The 24110-nt window shown below is 35.9% G+C and overlaps 1 protein-coding gene across 9 annotated transcripts in view; it reads left to right on the top strand.

Annotated features, from left to right (window-relative positions):
• Positions 1-24110, top strand: part of EXOC6 (exocyst complex component 6) — a 187754-nt gene that overhangs the window by 109184 nt on the left and 54460 nt on the right. For 7 of the 9 annotated variants that reach the window (XR_012326988.1, XM_073794184.1, XM_073794185.1 and 4 more), the window contains 2 exons: positions 2359-2538; positions 13055-13084. Coding sequence is in view for 8 of the 9 variants with exons in the window: in XM_073794184.1 (XP_073650285.1) it covers positions 2359-2538; positions 13055-13084 (210 nt within the window). In the remaining variant the exon portion in view is untranslated. The remainder of the gene's footprint in view (positions 1-2358; positions 2539-13054; positions 13085-24110) is intronic. The other 2 variants (XM_019939640.3, XM_033841469.2) reach the window with 1 other exon arrangement.

Below are 24110 nucleotides of genomic sequence, written 5' to 3'. Positions count from 1 at the left end.
ACCTAACGTATGCTCTGTTCTGGATAGTGTCCTACGTTCACTTGAGAATAATGCATGGTCTGCTAATGTTGAGTTGAATGTTCAGTAGATGTCTGTTAGGTCTAGTTGGTTGATATTGTTGATCTAATCTTCTTTGTCTTCTGCCTACTCAGATTTGCTGTTGAACCCCTGTAATGACTTTTTCATTTCATTTATTGTATTTTTCAACTGCAGAAATTTTATTAGGTTCTTCTTTTTTAAAAGTAATTTCTGTCTCTTAATTTATAGTCAATTTTGTGAGGTATTGTTCTCATATTTTCCTTTAGTTCTTTGGTTATTTTAAATAGCTGATTTTAAACCTTTGTCTTATAGACCAGTGTCTCATAGTTTCTTGTTTCTTTGTGTAACTTGTAAATTTTGTTGAAAACTGGACATTTAAAATAATGTAACATGGATGGACCTAGAGATTGACATACTAAGTGAAGTAAGTCAGAGAAAGACAAATATATGATTTCGCTTATATGTGGAATCTAAAAAAAAGGTACAAATGAACTTATTTGCAAAACAGAAGTAGAGTCACAGATGTAGAAAACAAACATATGATTAGCAGGGGATGAGGGGGGCAGGGATAAATTGGGAGATTGGGATTGAGATATACACACTACTAATAGTAAAATAGATAACTGATAAGAACCTACTGTATAACACAGGAGACTCTACTTAATACTCTGTAATGGCCTATATGGGAAAAGAATCTTAAAAAAGAGTGAATATATGTATATGTATAACTGATTCACTTTGCTGTACACCTGAAACTAACACAACGTTGTAAATCAACTATACTCCAATAATATTTTTAAATAAATAAATTAATTAAATAATGTAATGTGGCAATTCTGGAAGTCAGATTCTCTTCTCTCCTCAAAGTTTGTTGTTTCTTCTTGGTGGTTGGTTGGTTGTTTCATGGCTTCTCTGAATTAATTCTGTAAAGTCTGTATTTTTTGTTGTGTGTGGCCACTTAAGTCTCTGCTTGGTTAGCTTAGTGGCCAGCTAATGATTGGACATAGATTTCCTTAAAAACCTGGAACCAATCAGTCTCCCAGTCTTTGCTAAGGGACTCTCTGTGTGTATTGGGGCATGCCTTCAGCAATCAGGCATTTGACAACTCTGCATTAGCCTTCACTTCCTGCTTGCCCAAAGCTTCGGGGTCAGCTGTAAATGAGAGCTTAGAGCTTTCTCAGGTCTTTCCTGAGCAGGTGAACAGCCCTACGCATGTACATAGTCTTCTAGGTTCCCAGGAATATGTCAGAGCTTTTCAAAGCCATCTATGGACATCTCATTCCCCAGTTTTTCCTTTTAAGCTTTTTGGTTAGCTTATTGTATACCCTAGCTATTATCTACCACCTGAGGTATCTGTGATGTTAAACAATTGCCTATAATTGTTTTTAACAAATGCCCCCAAGAAAAAGGCTTTCTGCTCTGGACAATCACCAGTTTAGGTCATATAAAGACATCTCTGCAAGTGATGTCTTCCAGGGAACCACCAGATAGGTCAAATAATGATAATTTTCTGGGAATGTGGCTTTGAAGGAACTCCAGTCCATTCTGCCCCACTTTGTTCACTGACAGGCTGCTGGTTTGCACCACAGTTGTGGGATGTTGATTTTCAAGGATACTGTGGAGCTGGACCCGGGCAAGGAGAGTGGAAATGGGGCACATCAAAACATCACAAAGCTTGTTTCCTTACCAAGATTCAGAAATTTGTCATGAATAATGCTGCTTGAATTGCTACAAGTTTTGAATTAATTTCCAGACTTCTAGAAAAATTGATTTTTGACAACTTTTGCTAGTTTTCTTGATGCTTTTATGGATCAGAAAATGTTTGTATATCCTTACTCTGCTATTTTTGCATCACTCCCTTTGTTTCTTTTCTCCTCCTTTGAGAAGTTAACTATTTTACGGGCAGCGGTGGGGGTGGGGGGCTATTTGACTCAAAACACCAGTAAGTTTCATTTCTTCTCTGATGGTCCAACTTAATTTCCCTCAGTGAGTCAACAGATGGGAGTGGTCTTCTGCATTCTTGACAACTTCCGTTTTCCATTTCTTAGAGCTGTGAGAACAATTCAGAATTGATAACTAATAAGTTCTACTACCAGATAAAGACAAAAAAGGTGATAGTAAGTTTGGAAAAAAAGTGATATCTACTCAAATAAATAGAGTACTTCCAGCCAAAAATCCAACAGTTTTCTTGGACTTTGAATAAATATTTAAAATGTTAGACCAAAGAAAAATAAAAAACAAAATTTAGAATTTTAAGAAAACTTGTTTTATTAACTGCTTCTATAACTGTTTCTTACTTTTTATGTTGTCTCCTGTCAGGATGCCCGACATGCAGCAGAAGGAGAAATATATACCAAACTTAATCAGAAAATTGATGAATTTGTTCAGCTTGCTGATTATGACTGGACAATGTCTGAGCCAGATGGAAGAGCTAGTGGTTACTTAATGGATCTTATTAATTTTTTGAGAAGCATCTTTCAAGTGTTTACTCATTTGCCCGTAAGTATAAAAAAATTTCAAAAAATTGTTATAATTTTGCTTTCTGAAGTATATTTTAGAATTCAATTTTAGTTGGAGGCTTACTTGTTTAAACCAACTTCCTAGCTTGAATATTTCTTTTCTATTTTTATAAATCAATTTGTGAAGAATCTTAGCCATTTTTTACTGAGTAAAAATTGATATATAACATTTATATAAATTTCAGATGTATAACATTATAAATCAATATTTTATACACTACAGTGACCACCACCATAAGTCTAGTTACCATCCCCTTCACCCACTTCACCCGCCCCCCGACCCGTATCCCTCTGGTAACCACCAATCTATTCTCTGTATCTTTGAGTTTGTCTTTGTTTTTATTTTGTTTGATTCCACATACAAATGCAATATACAGTATTTGTCTTTCTCCATCTGACTTATTTCACTTAGCATAATACTCTCAAGGTCCATCCATGTTGTCACAAATGGCAAAATTTCTTTCTTTTTTATAGCTGTATAGGTTGTATACATGTGCTACATTTTCTTTATCTATTCATCCATTGAGGGACACTTAGGTTGTTCTCATATCTTGGCTATTGTTAATTATGCTTCAGTGATCATAGGGGTGCATATACTTTCAAATCTGTGTCTTCCTGTTTCTCCAAATAAATATGCAGAACTAGAACAGCTGGATCATATGGCAGTTCTACTTTTAATTTTTTGAGGACTCTCCATACTGTTTTCCATAGTGGCTGCACCAGTTTACATTGTCACCAACAGCATATGAGGGTTCCCTTTTCTCCACATTTTCTCCAATACTTATTATTTCTGGTTGTTTTGATAATAGCCATTCTAACAAATGTGAGGTGATATCTCATTGAAGTTTTGATTTGCATTTTCCTGATGATTAGTGATGTTGAACATCTTTTCATGTGCCTGTTGGCCATCTGTATGTCATCTTTAGAAAAATATCTATTCAGATCTTCTGTCCAGTTTTTCAGCTGTTTGTTTTTTTGTTGTTGAGTTGTGTGAGTTCTTTATATATCTTGGATATTAACCCCTTATTGGGTATATGATTTGCAAATATCTTCTCCCATTGCCTTTTCATTTTGTTGATGGTTTCCTTCACTGTGCAGAAGCTTTTTAGTTTCATGTGGCACATTTATTTTTGCTTTTGTTTCTCTTACCTTTGAGGTCAGATCTAAAAAACATGGCTAAGACCAATGTCAAGGAGGTTACCTCCTATGTTTTCTTACAGAAATTTTATAGTTTCAAGTCTTTAATCCATTTTGAGTTAATTTTTGTGTATGCTATAAGATAGTGGTCTAGTTTCATTTTTTTGCATGTGGCTGCCCAGTTTTCCCAACACCATTTATTGAAAAGATTCTCCTTTCCCCACTGTATGTTCTTGGCCTCTTTGTTGTAAATTAGTTGTCCATGTATGTGTGGGTTTATTCCTGGACTCTCTATTATGTTCCACTGAACAGTGTGTCCATTTTTGTACCAATACCATGTTTTGATTACTGTGGCTTTGTAGTATAGTTTGAAATCAGGGATCATGATACCTCTTTAGTCAGTTATTTGAAATTTTAATTTGTTTTACTTTTTAACCCAAATAACTACAACTCTCTTTCCACCAAACCCAAAACAAAACCCTGAAGTTGACAGCACAGGCTTAAATAGAAATAAACTCTAATAGGAGTAGTTTTTATGAAAGTCAATATAATCAATGCCTTTTCCTATCAGAAAAGGCCAAGAAATTATTGGATATTTTTAGGCTAGAGATTAAAGGTAAAATAGGAACATTGTTCTATACTAATATATAGTCATAGTACATCTATATCTTGAATAATCTGTTGATGAAACATTAAAAAAAACGATGTAACAGGAATATTTGAGCGTGAATAGGCTGAAACACTGGATTCTTCAGAAGAGGGATGCAAAGGGAATTCCCTGGCGGTCTAGTGGTTAGGACTCCATGCTTTCACTGCTGAGGGCCCAGGTTCAGTCCCTGGTTGGGGAGCTAAGATCCCACAAGCCGCACGGTGCGACCAAAGGGAAAAAAAAAAGGAAGGCAAAGATCAAAGAGATGATGGTAGGGTGCACATTCTCTCATTAGGTATATTTAACAAAAGAACTACTGTTAAAATGTGAACGGAATAGTTTTGTACAAATAAAATAGGGAGAAATTTTGACCTTTTTATGATCTCATGATAAGATGTAGCTAGACACAACAAAGTTTAATATGGAGCCTACCCAACTGCTTCCAACCATCTTCCTTGTTTAAAATGAAAAAAAAAAAGTTATTCTCCTCACCCTTCACTCTTTCCCCATCAAAGGGCCACTTAGAATAGTTGAAGGAAGGTGTTGCTAAAAAATAAATAGAAGAATTTCTTAAAGAGATTTTAACAGTGGATTTGTGCCAAAGAACTTTTAGAAGCTTACCCAGGGATGATACTATATTCCTCACTGTTGTCCTTGAGTTGAAAAAGAGAACGTGTGTGTGTGTGTGTGTGTGTGTGTGTGTGTAATTTTTATATCAATTAATTTCAAAAAAGTATGCATTAAATAATTGTTGAATTAATTTGAATTCACCTTGTCAATGTAAATCTCCGTGCTTCCAGCCAAAACCAATCCTCAAGATAAACACGTGCACATGTGTGCACACATACACAAGATACACACACATCATGTTTCTATCGTTGCAGTATCTGCTTCGCAGGTTGACATGAGATGATGGGTAGGGATTTTGTGCATAACTAGGGTAAGATTAAGAGAGGTTATATGTTAGAAATGTTTTGGGTTAATGGCTCACCTCAGGAGACTGACATCTAGAGGGAAATCCTGCTTTTTCATAGGACATACTCTGGTGACATTGAGAATAAGAGATTCCTGTCACTCATCTGATCTATTATGATATTTTGTATAGTTTTAGGTGAATCTTTGTGTGCCATTTTGGATGTTTATGTCATCTAACATGGGTTTTTCTGCAAAGAAAATACACTTTTATACAATGTAGACCAACAATAAATGTAGTATATGACCAAATAAGAAAATTATAGTTTACAGCTAGGAAAAGAAAAAAATGGTACTAACAACAGTATATTCTTATTCAAGGGATGAACTAAAAGTATAATTCCCAAGCAAAAATATTAAATTATTGCCTATGGTAAATTTTAGCAAGACTGATAATTATATTATGGCTTAGCGTATTAATTCTCTGAAATCCTGAAATTGTATAAAATATCCAGTTAGTTTGTGTTCTTTCAAGCAAAGAACAGAGGCAATGTTATTAAATGTATTATTTTTCTAAGCAACATATGGCATTATATAAGCTACCATTTTTATTTAAATGTTTTAAGCTGAAAATAAATCCTTGTCTTCAGGTTACCTTTGTACCCAAATAGAAAGAGGGGCCAGTTTTGGACTCTTTCAAACTAAAAGAATCTTCAGAAGATATTTATTTACCACAGTCAGTCCCAAGTCGATCAGCTTATCCATGTATAGACCTGAGGAATTACATGGGGGAGCTAGTTTTGGCTCCATGATTGTTGGTTTTGGCAGTGTTAATAAACAATGCCATGATTTTGAGTCAATGGGAGCTATGAAACCAAGGGTCACTCTTTCAAATAGTGCAAATAGTGCCAGTACTGCAAATAATTGGACAGAGAAGTAGGTTCTGTGGGATAAAGATGACTCTCTTGCCCCCGACCCTAAAAAGTACCTAAGATTTTTAGTTTAAAAGCCCCATTCTTAGCTTCATTGCATATTTATTTTTTGTCAGTCCCTACCATTGTTACAAAAGAATATTTTCTCCATTAAAGGTAGTCATGATATGTAGTTGCTGACCACGTTGCGTAGTAAAAGTTCCATTGGTTCTAGAAAAGTTATAATCCACCTAATAGAATTTTGTTCTCTGCTCACAGAGTATGAGAACAATAGAAGTTAATGGATAATAATGGTTTTGATGGAGCCCAGAGAAAGAACTTTATTGTTTTCTCTTTTCTACTACACTGTGGTTGTGGTAGAAAGCTGCAGGATTTGGAAGATCACCAGTAATGTCTCCTTTAAATACCTCCTGTCTCTGGGGTTGGATGCATGAGAGTATTGGTATATTACTTCCCTCACCTGTTTCTCTTAAGAGTCAGCCAGTGCAAGCCTATGCAGAGGACGGAAAAGTGAAGAGCTTCCTTGCTTCCATGTTAAATTATCTCCTCATCTGCATTTCCCTGTGCTCTAGCAGAGAAGCCAGGCTCTCTGCTGGCCATAGGAATTAACAGCAAGCTAAAAGGCAGTATTTATAATAATGATGTTAAGCTGCCCTGCTAAATATATTATCTGCCTCAAGGGAACTTGCCATTTTATGACTCAGAGCTAGACCCATTTATCTGTTATTGTTCTTAGGGACCAGGTGATGAAGGGAGGAGAGCACAGGGTGGTCTTTAGAGTTAGAAGGACTTATGTTTGAGCCTTAGATTTTTAATTTCTGGGCTCTGGAATCCTGGCAAGCTGCTTAACCTCTCTGAGCCCCTTTCCTTCTGCAAAATGGGCAGAATCCATTTCTCCCATAGGACTATCAGAGGATGAATTAAAACCGTGTGTAAAATAGTTGACTGGCAGGGTGCTTGACGTAAAGGTACTGTTAATAAATGTTAGTTTTATCTTTCCTTCTCCTTTCTTCCTTTGTGGGGTTTTTTTTTTTTTTTTTTTTTTTTTTGTGGTACGCGGGCCTCTCACTGTTGTGGGCTCTCCCGTTGCGGAGCACAAACTCTGGATGCGCAGGCTCAGCGGCCATGGCTCACGGGACCAGCCGCTCCGCGGCATGTGGGATCTTCCCGCACCGGGGCACGAACCCGTGTCCCCTGCATCGGCAGGCGGACTCTCAACCACTGCGCCACCAGGGAAGCCCTCCTCTGTTGTTTTAAGGCCCTTTATAGTATTAGTTTTAATATCTTTTCGCTTTTTTTCCTTGTATTTATGCCTACATTTTTAGCTTGATATTATTTAGCTTTGAGTTCTATACTTTTGCATTATATAGACATTTTAAAAACTTCATTAATTGTGAAAGATACTCACTATAAAGCATGTTTATTTGAATAATTATTATAGCTTGACTGCAGTGCTTACAGTGGCTAATGGTCAGATGCTAGCTAATGCCAGTGAAATATGATTAGTATATGGAATAAATATTATTTTATCCCCAAATCAGTACTCTTGGAATCAGCAATTTTTACTACTTCAAATGTGTAAGTGACCCTTCTTGTTTCTAATAATTTTTTCCCTGATGACTAGAAAGTATTGCTAAGTATAGAAGAAAATAAAAATTACCTGCTGTTATCTTGTAAAAAGATAACCACTGTTAACATTTTGGCATGTATTCTACAAGTCATCTTTTTCTATGCACTTATGACACTTATTTTTAAGCCTAATTTGTAAGCTTTGTGTTTTTTTAAATAAGATTTTATATTAGCTAGAAAATTTAAAACCAGAAGAATTTTTAAAAGCATTCAACATTCATTCACCCCTTACAAGTCTATAAATAGAAGAAATTGTTGAGCAAGTTGAAGTTATCTAGTAATTCTTCATGACTGCCAAATGGAACTCAGTAACCTTTTACTGTGAATACAGTACCACCTAAAGACCCAGCACTGATCTGCTGCTGGAAAGAACACTCAGCATTTCTTTCTTTCATAAATGCTAGTTATGTATCTGTTTCAGTAAAGATGTTTTATTGATTTACAACCACTAAGGGATATATGTAAATGATGAATCTGGTGCCACTGAATTTTTAATTTGCATTTTTTATTTCCATAAGTAGTTAAAAAAAATATGCTTTCTGTAAGTGAGAAACAAATATATATATCCAATAAATGAAGATGCGTGATTTAGCCAGAAATGGATAGTGTCTAACTTTTAAAACCATTCTCCTTAAGAATTTTTTTCTGAAGATGCAGCACTATATTGAAAATTCTGAGATTTGGGGTCTAGGCCAGATTCTTCCAATTAATCAGCATTATGGAAGTAGACAAATCATTCAGTCTCTGGATTAATTTGCTAATGTCTGTTTTATTTCATAGAACTGAAAATAAAGGTTGTTTTGTTTTAATATACTTTTATTTCAGTTAATTTGTGTACATGATAATAAATCAAGTAGTCCAGAAGAGTCTGGGATGGAAAATAACCTCCTCCCCCTGTACCCCCCAAGCCCCAGGCTACCATTTCACCATACGTTTTCATTTCTTCTGGTGGTTATCTTAAAAAGAGAATGTCTGTTAGTCCCTACTGTGAAAGATAAGGCACATATAGCAACCTCTTGCTTACCCCTTTTTCTTCCATTCATTGTTACATTTTATTTTATTTCTTCTATTTATCATTTCTTTATATAAAATGGTTATACTCTGATTTTTTGTTCCTTTTCTTTAGTCAGTATCTTAATTCTCTTCTATGTAAGGTAAAGGTATTAGCCTCCCTACCCTTCACTCTATCAGTTCTTCATCTGCTATTTTCTGACAGCTACAGAGGCCTCTGTCTCTACTTTGTACCAGTTGCTCTCTAGAATTTCTGTGTAGCTGTTAACCTAGGACTTTCCTTCTCTGCTGTCCGGCGTTGGGATCTGTTTCCTGGATTCTGCGTGGTTTTTTTTGCTTCACTGGTTGGTTTTGCTAAACTGCCTCAGTAATTTCCTCCTATTTAAGTCCTTGCATATCATGAAATACCTTCTTCTGTCCTCATGTTTGATTGATAGTTTAGCTGGTTATAATAATTCTAGGTTGAATGGTTTTTCTCTGACAATTTTTATTGCATTCCTCCATTGTCTTCTGGCATCCAGGTTTCAGGATCTGTTTTTTATTCCTTAATATTCTCAAATGTCACGGGATGTGTGGAGATGTAAGCTTTTATTTCATTCACTTAGCTCTTTACTCAGTGGTCGTTTTCTGTCAAAGCAGAAATTCAGCACAGGAAAATTCTCTTTTATTATTTTTTAGATAATTTTCTTCCCCCTACTTTTCTATTCTCTTTCTTGGACTCTCATTAACTAGATTGGTCTTCTATATCTATTATCCTTTCCTTCATTTCCTATCTCTTTATCTTTTTTTGTTCCCTGTTTTGGGAGAATTTCTAAATTTTATTTTCAGTACTTCTAGAGAATATTTTATTAGTTGTATTTTTTAATTTTTAAGAAATCACTTCTGTTTTAAAAGTGTTCCTTTTTCCTAGAATACTGTTCTCTCTCTTTTTTTTTTTAATGGATATATCTTTCAAACCTCCCTGAGGTACTAGAGGGTTTTTTAAAGAAGGTATTTTCTGTTTCTTGAATTATCTCTATTACTCTCGAATAGGCTTTTTGTTTCTTTGTTTTTCTCATTCTCTTTTAACAAAGAGGACCTGGAACGCTGATAAAGGTTTACTCTGCTACTGTATAAATACGCTGTTTTTTTATAGTTTTTTTTCCCCTTAGTAGGAATCTGACTGGAATTTTTTTTTAATTTGGGAGGCATTTTGCCTAGGATTCTTCACCTTAGAGTGAGCAGGTATGGAGCTATCCATGAGATTGTGGTTTCCTCTCTTCAGGGCTGACTTCATGGATGTGTAACCTGTGCTGTTGCACAGGGTCTCGAGTTTAGAAGGGTCCTGCATGTGGGTTGGTCCTCTGCTGGCGTCTTGAAATTCTTAATAATTTTTGAACAAGAGACCCCACATTTCCATTTTGCACTGAGCTCCACAAATTGTGTAGCCTTTTCTGCCTCTGTTTCCATTGTCATGACACTGTGCCAGAATGAGGAGGGCTTTTTCCCCCCTCCCTCCTTCCTGCTCTCTCTCTTTCCACCTATACCCAGAGCCTCAGCTCTCCCCTTAAAAGTTCTCTCATTATGGAAAATGTTTGTGCTCTGTAGTTAGGGGATCACTGGCACAGTTGTTTCAGAAATCTTCAGTTACTTTCCCTGTTTTCCATCCCATTTCTTATTTCTGTCCTCTCTCATATGCACAGCTGGACCTCTCTCTAATGCACAGCTGACTCCCAGCTCCGCTGTAGTTCCCTGGTAGCATATAATGGGCAGTTGCTTTCTCTTCTCTATTTAGTCAGCTTTCTGTCTTCTAGAAAATATCCCTTGATGAATTCCTCCATACACCTTCATTTTCTCTGTTGTTAAATATTTTATTCCTTTTGTAATTCTGTGCTTTTTGTATCACTTATATCTCAGGATCAATGGGAAGCAAACACATAAACTTAGTCTACCATCTTGATTTTGAACAGCTTGTTTCCTTCTCTTTGAAGTAAAGTGATTGGATGAGTCCATCTCTAAGGTCCCCATATCTAAAATTTGTTATTAAGTGTTATACAGCTGTAAAGTCCCAACCTAAACTTCGATTTATTCATTCTGGTACCTTATTTTCTCATTTAGCTCTTCCTTTTTATGTTCTTTGGTTCATACTTTTTTCCTGAGTTAAGTATATAAATGTACATGCCCTTTGACTTCACTGAAAACTGCTAAGGAGAACTTTAATAGTCAAAGTACAATCATAGGCTTTAATCGCCCTTTTATGTGACACAAGAAAGAATTGTATTAAAAATACAAAAAAGGGGCTTCCCTGGTGGCGCAGTGGTTGAGAGTCCGCCTGCCGATGCAGGGGACATGGGTTTATGCCCCGGTCCGGGAAGATCCCACATGCCGCGGAGCGGCTGGGCCCGTGAGCCATGGCCACTGAGCCTGTGCGTCCAGAGCCTGTGTTCCGCAACAGGAGAGGCCACAACAGTGAGAGGCCTGTGTACCACAAAAAAACAAACAAACAAATACAAAAAAGGTTGTATTTTTTAAATTGTGACATAGGTAGCGTTGAATACATTTTAGTGCTTTCCTTATCAAATGAAAACATAACCACATATTTATTGTATATATATATGCTTACAAATTGTCTTTTCTTATTGGTATATTAATTTTTGAATAATGATAACGTATAATATTGATCTGATGATTTATTGACTATAACATACAAAAATTGTATAATGTGAGCAATGATGAAAACATCACAAGTCTTATGACTTACATGGTGTTCATGTGTTAAATGTTGTTGACTGACTTTTATTGACTGAGTTACTAAATCTTAGCTAAATTTCATCTTGACTCTATGACTTTTATATCTCACATACAATTTTATACCTTTACATACAATTTGAAAGATTTTGGGAAAAATAGTTGAATAAAATAACTGTGGTGATGGGATAATTTTACTATTCCAAAGAAAATTTATTGGAAGTTAAATCTAGAAAAGACTTAGAGATTATCTAGAGTCTAGTCCAGTCTTCTAGAAGAATGGTCTGGCTAACACAGCTGCTAGTCCACTGCTTACTGGGGTTAATTGCAGTAATCTGCCTGGCTAGTTAAGTGTCTTCTTCCTCCATTTCTGCTTGTGGTTTCTCCTTTACTCATTGCATGTTTGGCGAAGAGGACAACTTCCCACATGGAGGGCCACCTTTGGTGTAGGCTATACCAGATGTTCAACTGCCACTAATAAATAGATTTTGAGTTTCATTGACCTAATATAATAAGGTTAAATCCATGTTTCTGGGTAAATACCTTTTTCTAAAAAAAAAAAAAAGTAGTGCTTAAATATTACATAGTTTATTACTGGAATTTGAAAAGTAAATTAGATCATTTAAAAAACAGTATTTTAAGGCTCTTTAAACTTAATTTTATTAATCATTATTATTTTAAGGAATTAATATTTAACTAATTTAGTTCTTAATATCTTAAAAGAATAAGCCAGTACCATGTATTTAGTACAAAACTTCAGCAGGGGCTGATATGTATTTAAATTAAGACCAATGATTTGGTTTTTGCTTTGACTTGTCACTTCTTAGAGGAGAAAATATATTTAAATGCTTAACTGTAAGATGACTTAGTGTGCCATCTTTCCTTGAGTAATTTATTTTAAGCTGCATTAGAGGATGTGGAAGCATAGTGGCTTATCCTTTCTAAGCATCTTCAGAGTCATTCAGTATAATTTTCTATGTGTAAAGAAATAGACATTTTATTTCTTTTTGTATTAAAATCACTTGGGAGAGATACTTGTTAAAAATTCAGATTCCAGTGCTTGCCTCTAGACCTAACTGAACTAAAATTTCTGGAGCTTAGAAATCTACCTATTTTTGCTTAAAATTTGAGAATAACTGTTCTCCAGTAAAGAACCCTTTCAATGGGCTGGTGTTTTCTATATTTGCTGGTTCAGCAGACATTTAGTAACTGCTAAAGTTCTCAGTATTTTAATGCTGACTAGACAACTTAATTAGGTAGACAAAAGTTTGGAGGAGGATTTATCTGATTAGTGTGGGTGTAAAAACTCACCTGTAAATCTTCAAAATAAAATGATAGTCACATTTATGTGATTGATTAATGCCTTTAAATTATAGCAGCACACAGTCAGCTTGCTTGTCTTATAGTGTATTTTGCTTTGCTACTTTAAACACCGCTTCTGTCGTTATTGGAGTACATTTTCCTTTTTTATTTGATTGCCTGTCTGACTTCCTTCTCAGACTAACAGCAATGATCACGCAGCCATGTCGGTAAGTAGATACAAGCTAAAGCTAGCATGCGAATTAGAAAATAATGAACTTTCTGCAGGCTTATTTTTCTCTGTATAGGTGTTTATGGTAAATTCTAATTGTTTTGGCAGTGTTCTTGTTACATTTGTAGTTTTATGGAAACCAAAGTTTGAAGATAATACTAGTAGTTTTGGTGAAGCAGTCAAGATTCTCTGGAACTTGATTGTGAAAGTTAATATCATGATGTGTCTGTGGTGAGGGCAGTGCTTTGGGAAAGCTCTTTGTGGTCACCTCATGCATGACAGGCCACACTTTGGAGATACTTTCCTTATCTGCAAATGAGTTCAATAAGAGTGTATAGCCTGTAGATTTTTGTGAGTGTTAAATGAGGTAGTATAACATGAAATGTTTAGAAAAGTGCCTGGCATAAAATAAACACTCAAAAAAAATTAGTTGTTATTATTACTTGTTTGTAAGACTATTTATGCTTTTCCTGAATGCTTTTTCTCTACAACACTTACCAAACTCTACTTCTAAAAATCCAACTCAGTGCATAACACAGTGTGGTTCATGACCCAATGCAAATGTTTCTTTTTCACTCTGAGCCTAGTATTGTTCTCCTGAATTGCCTTAGCTTCTACCCTTTTTTAATGGCTTCATCACATTTTGCTTTTTATTGTATTTGTTCATCCTTTCCACCTCCAATTATGAGCTCTTGACGGCCAAAATAAGAACTCAAATGTTGTTTAAGTATAGATATCGAAAATTATTCTTATTTTTAAAAAAATCTCATCTAGCATTTGAAATTTAAATGTTCCTAACCTATATTTTGTCCGTTTTGTTCTTATTTCTATTATCGAAGTTCAATTTTTGATTATTGTAATTGTCTTCTAATTAGTCTCTGCCAATAGTCTCTCTTTATTGCAGTTCATCCTACATATCAAAGCCAGATAATCCTTTCCAAAGCACAGTTTAATCTTATTTTCTGTATTCAAAAACTTCAGGGTCTCTCACTTATCTACTGAATTAAGTAAAAATTCCACAGGCTAACAAATAAATGATCTCAGCCTCTTTCTGATACATTTCTGTCCATGATTCAACAAGGGCATTTAAAGTGGAAAGTTCACTGTGTCCTGGATCTAGCTTCAATTTTCTATCTTGTCTTCATTTATAACTGTAAAAATCATGGATCTCCTCCAAAAGACATCTTTAATGTTACCTCTTTCATGAAGCTTTTGCTAATTCTGTTTAACCATATGTTGATACTTTGTGCCACTTTCATGGTACTATTTATATTTTGTCTTGTACTATGGTTGTAGACTTGCCTTCTTTCTGCTATTGGAATTTAATCTGTTTATGTTAGGAACTATATCTACTCATCATTGTATCTTCTGTAGCACCTAAGCAGTGTGTTACATAGAGTAAGTGCTTGATAAGTATTTTTAAAAGTTAATATGAGAGAAATAGTGAAGAAATGGACTACTATAAAAGTCATTTTCTTTTTTTTTTAAATTTATTTATTTTTGACTGTTGGGTCTTCGTTGCTGTGTGCGGGCTTTTCTCTAGTTGTGGTGAACGGGGGCTACTCTTTGTTGTGGTGTGTGGACTTCTCATTGTGGTGACTTCTCTTGTTGTGGAGCACGGGCTCTAGGTGCATGGGCTTCAGTAGTTGTGGCGCACGGGCTTCAGTAGTTGTGGCTCTTGGGCTCTAGAGCGCAGGCTCAGTAGTTGTGGTGCACGGGCTTAGTTGCTCCGCGGCATGTGGGATCTTCCTGGACCAGGGCTCAAACCCGTGTCCCCTGCATTGGCAGGCGGATTCTTAACCACTGCGCTACCAGGGAAGCCCAAAAGTCATTTTCTTATATGTTTAAAAAGTGTGAAAAATATACTGCAGGGAGTTCCCTGGTGGCCTAGTGGTTAAGATTCTGGGCTTTCACTGCCGGGGCCCGGGTTCAGTCCCTGGTCGGGGAACTGAGATCCTGCAAGCTGTGCAGCGCACACAAGAAAAAAAAACGTACACTGCAAAAATCAGAATTTTTGAATCAAGAAATTTATTTGTCAAATATAGAATACTTTCTAGTTTTGAAGAGAAAGTTTGCAGTCTATTATTTACAGACAGTAATTTAGAAAATGTCAGTATGAGTGTGATTTAGTAAAGATGTTATCAGTACTGATTAGAAATATTTGAAAGAATAATATAATTCATATCACAACTCTCTAGATGCAATTATAAATTTTGAAGAGTGATTAAAATAAAATAAAAGAACCTACGGCACCAAAATAACTTGCAAATTGCCAACACTGAGGACAAACACTTTGAGTCACGGAAGAGACAGACCCTCATGCTTTCACTTGACCTTTTTGCTTATTAAATGAATGTAGTAGTTGTTAAGTACTTATTAAGCATGCTAACAGGTTTCCTGCAGATAGACCATATGCATATTCAAAATGCAGAAGTGAAAGTAACCCTGCCATCCAGAAAAAACCCTCAAATTGTTTCTTGTCCTGTGTTTAAGAAGGAGGGATAGATTTTGGGATCAGTTTTAGATAAATATTCATGAGAAATTTAGAAAGATTTGGCACTTGAATGTCCAGTGTTTTGAAAAAATTACTTATATGAGATCATTCTTTCTGTGGTGATAAATGAGGTATTTCTGTGACACATTTTGACATTCATTTCCATACATTTATAATAAGTTACTTCCAAGTACACAGAAATCAACAAGAGCAAACCATTGACAGTATATCAGTACATTGGAGAGAGAGAACTTTGCGAGAAAATGTAAATGAAAAAGTTGAAAACAGTCAAAGCCCACTATTAGAAATAGAATTTATATTTTTTTCTTAAGCTTTTTCATAATGTAATAAAACAGTTAAGTTATTTTCACTGCTGGAAGTTAATTGTAAAAAAAAAAGAATCTTGCTTTTTAGCTGAAAATGAACATACTTGAATTTTATAACTTTAATCCTTTTAGGTATTAAGTTGCTGTCTCTATTAGCTAAATGCTGACTAATCTTGGTGAGAAATTTAATTTCATAAGTTTGTAAGTCTTATGTGTGTATGTAGCATAGCATACTTAAATATTTCCCTGCTGTCAAAGGTCGTAGAAAACGGTATTTTGAATTGCTCTTAATCAGGGCATAGTTGGAAGAAGTAGTAGTAATAGAAGGCTTTTAGAAGGAAACAGCATGGGAGTTTTAGTAGGAAGCCAGTGGACTAGGAGAGAATTACAAGAACGACCTGTAACAGAACAGGGACATATAAACGGAAATAAGTAAAGTGGACTCTGGGACTTCCCTGGTGCTCCAGTGGGTAAGACTGCACTTCCAGTTCAGGGGGCCTGGGTTTGATTCCTGGTCAGGGAACTAGATTCTGCATGCTGCAACTAAGAGTTCGCATGCCGCAACAAAGAGTCCACATGCTGCAACTAAGAGTGCGCATGCAGCAACTAAGACCCTGCGGAGCCTAAATAAATAAATATTTTAAAATAATAATAATAAAAAATAAAGTGGACTCTTCCCAGCCTATACAAATACACACAGTATTAGTACATACATGCGTGTGCACACTTACAAATACCCTAAAACTTTACTCTTTAACGGCTGTAGATGAAATAAACTACACCATTGATGCATGCTTTATGAGCAAAGGATCATTTTGAACAGGAAGATTCAGTATTAAAAACAAATGAAAATGTACCACTATCAGTTTCACTACCAGGTGGCAGCAGAGAATTCATGTTTAGAAAGTTACTTGAATTTTTGCAGATAGGAATAAGTTCTAGGAATGCAAATGTTATCTTTCCCTTTAACCTGTGTTACACAATAGCAAGAAAAAAATAGAAGATAGTTCTCTCCCCGCCACACCCTCGCTCCCCCCCCCCCCCCCCCCCCCCCCCGCGTTAAATAGGCAAAAGTCGAGATGGGGGAGGAAAAGAGACTAAAATATGTGGATAAGAGATTGTTTGAGTTGGAATTTATGTTTTATTGCAAGCAGATGAAGATAGCGAAAAGGAGGTCAGATCCCCTGGAGAAAAAGAAAGGAGATGGTAGGGAAAGATGTTGGAGTCAGAAGTTTCCTGTGCAAGCCAGGGTCTGGTGAGGCTAGAGAGCCCCTACTTTTTTTTTTCTTCCCTGTACGGAACAGACAGGAATGGATAAGGGTGAGGATAGAGCTGATGGGAGAGGTAGAACTGCTTTGGTGAATTCATATTTACGGAATGTTTGCAGGTCAGGTAGAGAAGACAAAATGCAACAGGCCAAGATGCTGATACATACTCATAAAAAGCTTATGCAAGATACTGTAATACAAAAAGTAAAGAGATTAGACTTTGCAGAGTAAAGTCCCAACAAAAGTGCATGTTTAGATGAATATTGCACATAGGGGAGGAATTCAGAAGATAAGCAACAACATTTTAATCACTTCATTTTCTTTCATTCAGGAGACTTTAAGCCTGGTAGGGAAGCTGTCATGTTTTAAATCTTTCTACCTCTTATGGAAATTGGTGTGGTAGATGGTAGCATTGAGATTTAAAGCCTTTGTCTGTTTGGAAACAAGAGGGGGGCAGTTGACCTACTTATTTTTCACTCTCAGGGTATTGTTGAATGTCATTTGCAAGATTGTCTTTAGAAAAAAAAAGGTAAGTAGGTAACTTACCTTGTTTGCTCCCTCCTCCTGAAACTGAGCAGGGCCCTGTGAGGCTCCCGGGCATGGAGGCCTCTTTTTTTGTCCCCCATTTCTTGTAGGCAAGACGCCAGCCTCCATGACCCTGCCGGAGTTCCAAAGGGCAGACTTGAACAGTTGCTAATCAAGGGAGGAGCAGCCAAGAAACCACCTGAGGCCAGATTAAAGGGACCACAGATGCTCCTCAAGATTAGGAGACCACCTGAGACCCTGCACACACCCTAGTCTTGTCAGCAACCCCACCCTTCGGAAGCATTGTTATAAAACTCCTTATCAAATCCTCCTGGGTTGGGACACAGTTTTTCAAGGCAGGAGACTGCTGTGTCCCCCTTTGCCTGGCAAAATATTCATATAAAGCTATCCTTTTCTCCTTCACCCAAAACTCTGTCTTCGAGATTTGGTTCAGCACCGGTGTACAGAGAAGCTGAGCTTTCGGCATCACTCCTTTGTATGAGTTTTGTTTTGTTTTAATATGTATCCTCCCCTCACATGATACATTTCCCTGAGTCTTTTTAAACTCCTAGCCCGGGTACCCCCTCAACTGGAAGTGACTCTAACAGTATTTACCCCAGCCACATTCCCACAATCTAGGATTTAGCCCAGTGAAGTTACGTGTTCAAAAAGCCCTTAACATTCTGGATGAGTATACCCAAAACCTTTGAAAATTCCCAAATATGAGAATACTGCTGTACCATGTAATTTCTTTCAGAAATGGTATAAAACATAATTGAAAACTGTAGACTTTAGCGAGAGTTACTTTATCCATGTCAGCTAACAGAAGACAGCAAAGCCACATTGACTTGGGGAGGTTGGGACTTTGACTGCATTCAGTCTGAGTGGTTCCTCCCTGCCCAATACCTGTTTCACAGAGCAAGTAATTCAAATGTGTGCCTCAGCAAATGAAGCCCTACTTGTACTGGATTCTCAGAGTCATTCTTAAAAGGTTGAAACCTAAACATAAATCCTTGAATGACAAAGACCTGCTCTGTGCTGTTTATATATACATGGCTATGTTCATAATATATCAGCCACCTCTTGGCTTGGGTGACATTTGTCCATTTTACTAATGATCATGTGGAAATGAAACTGTGTAACTTCAGGTTGGGACTTGAACCCACGGGCCAGGACTTGAACCTGGCCAAAACCCAGATTGGGACTTGAACCCAGGGTCTTTTAACTGAGATCACATGCCTGGTCTTAGGACTTAATGAGGCTCAGGCTCTTGATGTCTCATCGTAGAAAGAATTCAGTGAGCGACAAAGTGATAGGTAGGAAGTGATTTATTAGAGAGAAACACACTCCACAGACAGAGTGTGGGCCATCTCAGAAGGTAAGAAAGGTACCAGGGTATGGGGGTTGTCAGTTTTTATAGAGGTGGGTAATTTCATAGGCTAATGAGTGGGAAGAGTATTCCAGCTATTTGGGGGAAGGGGTGGGGATTTCTAGGAATTGGGCTACCACCCACTTTTTGACCCTTATGGTAGGCCTTGGAACTGTCATGGCGCCTGTGGGTGTGTCAGTTAGGTTGCTTATGTGTTACAGTGAGCTATACTGAGGCTCAAGGTCTAGTAGAAGTCGACTGGTCCACCATCTTGGACCTAGTTGGCTCTAATCAGTTTATGTCGTGTCCTTGGGCTCTGTCATTCTTTTAAAGGTTGTGCCCTGCCCCCTTCCCTCCTGTTTCAGAAATAATCTATGTTGTCTAACCTGTTAGTGATTCTGACAACTTCTTTGTAAATTTTAAGTCATACTGGGGTTGTGAAATAGTACATTTTAATGATTATATTAGCCCTAATACTCTAAGCTGGGTTCTTATGTAAAAAAATGAGGCTATGACTCTGCTATCACAGAGATGTTGCTTTGATAACAGTTCCTGGGATACTTCGGCTTTTCAGTCAATTCTTGTGGCTTGACCATAGTATTCAGTCACCATGTGGAAACTTCTCTTGTATTTCTTACATTTGCCAAGTGAGAAAGTTATAGGGTCTTGATATTTTATTGCTTCCCTACTTAAACATGTACCGAATTGCCCAATTTGCTGTTATCAAGTAGATTTAAGAGGTAGGAAAAATCTGTCAGTTCCTACATAGTACAAACTAGCTCCCTCTTTGTGCTATTCTGGACAAGAGTACATGCAGCTTTTACCGTTTTATCCAGATTTCTGGTATAATCAGTAGCTTCAAAACCTTGACCTCGTCTAGACTTTCACTGCTCTACTTGTCCTTGCATTCTCTTTCTGCCTTTTAAAGTTAGGAGGAGTTTGAAGATGTCATGGGACTGCCATGACAGCAACAATGATACTTGCAGAAAGCTAAAAATCTGGGTGTTACATGTCATCAAAGGCCACATTCAAAAGACTGTTTAAAAAAAAGAAAAAGGCCACCAAAGTTTGATGAGACCTATGGTTGGGATAAGGAAGCTGGGATAAGGCATGAAATAGAAATGTGCCATATATTACAAGTGACCTGAAGTTTTCCAAGTTTGGGGAATTTTTTTTCCAACCTTGCAATACTTCTGTTTTATTTAATCCGTGTGTGTGTGTGTGTGTGTGTGTGTGTGTGTGTGTGTGTGTCCGTGTCCGTGTCCCGAGAGCAAGCCTTTATGTTATGTCTTGTATCCTTATGATTGAGAATTGTTTAGAGGAGAAAAGCCTCAGACGGGAAAAAGGGAATTCATAATTGACTATGGGAATTGTGGTTAACTGATGTGATACCCAGTTCTCTGGGAGCTAGAGCTACTTAGATGAGGACAGAGAGGGTATGAGAGGAATAGACAGGTGTAAAGGAGGTACTTTAGAGAATGTTAGGGGTGTTAGAATAAGTATATTTTGATAGACCTATGAATTTTGGGGGCATAATCTCAAAACTGTGTCTTCAAGATAGTGTTAAAGTTATTATTAAAACTCACTAAAGGAATTCATCTTGATATTTAAACCTTTATAACTCATCTATTCTGTAGTATTGGGAATCAGAGAAATTTCAGTTTTATGTAGAGTGTTCAGCCAGAAAATAGTTTAAAATGTAACTTACTAGGTAAAGGAATCTTTGTACATTTGTGAAATCACCTTGGAGAAATTTTCATGTTTTAGGAATTTTTTTCCTGATTTAATAACATTCTTTACATTTGGGTAAATGTAGTTTCATATAGTAAAATTTAAATTAGTGATTCTTATGTAAAAGAGAAAGAAGAAGAATAGATTTCTTAAATTAAAATGTCTACTTTTCAACTAGGCATCATTTTTCAATTAAGAATTTATTTCTGATTTTAATGTTTACTCCATATTTGATGAAAGACTTCACTCTTTTGGACTATGTGTTTTAAAAGGCTAAAAATTGTAGCTCTTTAGGAGACTGACCAATTCATCAAAATACTTCCTTTCGTCTTTTGTCTTCCCTCTGAAAAGGCTATTTCATGGTCTCATAACTGAAATTCATGAAGCAAACTGAGAGGCAGTAAGTTTGAATAATATAGCAGTATTTTACTATTTTTATTTAAATAACTTTAAAAATTAATAACAACTTTAAAAAGCCACATAGAATCAGAATTAATAAATTTTCTTATCAATGTTAGATTTAATATTCAAATTGACCATGATTTTATTTTCCAGTTTTTCCTGACAAGAGTTACATAACCTTTTAAAACAAAACCTGTTATCAATTTAAAGATTAATAAATACAGCACATAATATTTCTGAGTCTTTATTTTTTTAACTTAAATAAAAAGTAGGTTTTTGTGCCAAGTTGATCTTTTGTGGGGGTATAAATAAAGGAAAGTGGATTCTCCGGGGATCATTAAGGAAAGTAGACCAACGCAGAAAGAATGGTTGTGATTTCAAGAGTACATTTTTATGTTAAATGTATTTGAGAGAATGAAAGCAGCATTGAAAAATGCTTTCAAATAAGTACTATTGAAATCAAACCTTCCTTCTTTATTAGGCCTTTGAAATAAGAGAATGGTGAGACAGAAATGAAAACTTCAAATGAAAATTTAAATGTGTCGAATTAGTTTTTAAGTATTCTACATTTCTCCTACTATTATATGAGAGTAGATCTATCAAAACATTACTTTGAAACCAAAACAGTTTTGAGCTATAATCTAATAAAATGTGTTGTATTTTTGTTACCATGTCATTTTACGACGTTTCAAAGGAAGCAGAGTATCTTTAGCCTAATCTATAATAGTAAATTATTTTGAAAATTTGGCTTGACATACAAACAGATGTGTTTTCTTGATTCCTTTTAAACTGAGGGTTGGTGGTTTGTGGTTTATTGTTCCTGTGATTGGCATTAAAAGCTTTATTTCACAGCTTGCAGTGAGGGACTATTGGGTAAAGAGTGTCTGTGTTCCACAAACTAAATTCAAAAAGTGTCAATCAAGGTCTCACATAGGTTACTTAGAGAATGAGTTTTCTTACTGATTTCACCGAATGTCACCTCATGCTGTCTTTGATTGGCACAGCCTGGCAGGGAGGATGGATGAATCTGTCACCTACCGGTTAATTGTGTTGCTGGTCTCAGTCTGACATTAGGTCTTTGACTCTTAAGTGGCTCAATACAAAACAAATTAGCAGATTGTAGTCATATTTCTCATTCTATATGCTTTGACTTTGTTGAATGCAGTCCATAAATCATATTGACTGACACACAAGTAAATGATGAAAGCTGCTTTTGAGACATGGATCTAGAAAGCAGCACTGTGAAGGTGCCATGGAAGGATGCATATGGTTGACCCTTTGGGAATTTCCTAGGAGCCAAATGTCTCTTTACCACAATTGTTCTTAGAAGAAAAGCTTTTGAGTAATGCAAAAAGGATCTAATATGTCAGCAGATTCTCTTTTACAAGTTCCTTTGAAATATAAGAAGTTTGTCCAAGGGTTTTCTCTCTTTACAAGTTGTTTTTCAGCAAAATGTTAGATCAGGGTAAAAAAGTAGTTACCTTTAAAAGTTTGGCAGGTGTTTTTACTTATTTACTGAAATTTATGTTGTTAAAGAGGAGAATGTTAATAATAGTTGCAATTAATTTTTCAGATGAGGACAGCAGAAATTTCTAGGTGCTTGATATTAAATGTGCTGTGTTTTCTCAGTCACTTCACTTAATTATTTTGGCTTTGTTGTAATGTTAAAAACCAGAGCATCTCTAATGAAAACAGCTAGTTTTTAAAGATAGTTGTAAAAGTACTTAGATTATTTTTGTTCTAGAAGGTGATGCAGTATTAAAAGGATCAACAATAATAGCAAAATAGTGTTCAGAAAGGGGTGTTTTGGTTATACAAAAGTGTACCAAGGGCTACAGGCATCAAAAATGAATTGCCAGGGATGTTTTTGGAATGTGCGAGTTTCTGGAACATTAAAATTTTCTGTCTCAAAATAAGTAATAGATAAAATTTAAGAATACTTGTTCACATTATAATCAGGAAGTAGACATTTTAAAAAGTATAATCTTATAGAATATAACTTTAAATATTTAAAGGATTTGAACCTTTGATATTAATTTTGAGCTATAAAAAAGGAAGAATTTTTCATTTGAATATTTTACAGATATTTTAAACTTCTATCTTTGAGAACAATAAGCCTGTATTTAATATGCATAATCAAAGGAAATTTTATATTAAGATTTTATTATTACATGTATTATTTAAACAAAAAGCTAAACGCTTTTTAGCGTGTGTGTGCGTGTGTGTGTGCGTGTGCATGCGCACACACATATGTTTTCATTACCTATATCCACCAAATTTATGGAATAGCCTGAACTTTTGTACTAGTACCATCATTTTGGCTCCAGTACTATTGCTACATAGTCATTTGTAGCATCTGAACCTGTGTTAAAATTTAAAGATCACCTTAAAATAATACTACTAACATTATGCAATGTGTTTATGAAATGAATGTAATAATAATTGTTTTGGCAATTTATTAATCTGCTTTTGCAGTTAGTACATTATAGTGGCAACATAAGTAGGACATGGAGCTGATTTGATGGAGAAGTACATTAAACTAAAATGCACTAGTTGTTCCATTTGGTCAAAATGACATTTCCATTAACTATTCTCAAGCCTATTACATTGTAATTAAATTACATGCCATTGATTTCTTCTTTTTCTGTCTCCCTCCTGCCCCTCATTCATATTGATATTATTCTGCTTGGGGAATGGAGCTGCATGTCTCCTAGACTAATTCCTCTTGGGTTTGGGGGGTCTTGAAGCATGCTGGGTTTTGCATTGTTTGTTACATTCCTTTTTGGCAGTTCATCAGTATCTGTCAAATATATTGTTTGCATCAGCTTTTATCTCTAAAGTTTTTGATTTAGATATTGGCATTCCATTTCAGATGCACAGTTTTTCCACTGCGCATAGTGTCTACATGC

This window comes from Tursiops truncatus, chromosome 16 (assembly GCF_011762595.2).
Source record: "Tursiops truncatus isolate mTurTru1 chromosome 16, mTurTru1.mat.Y, whole genome shotgun sequence".
Taxonomy (NCBI): Eukaryota; Metazoa; Chordata; class Mammalia; order Artiodactyla; family Delphinidae; genus Tursiops; species Tursiops truncatus.
The sequence above is the reverse complement of the archived record's forward strand: the minus strand, read 5'-3'. Positions and strand labels throughout refer to the sequence as shown.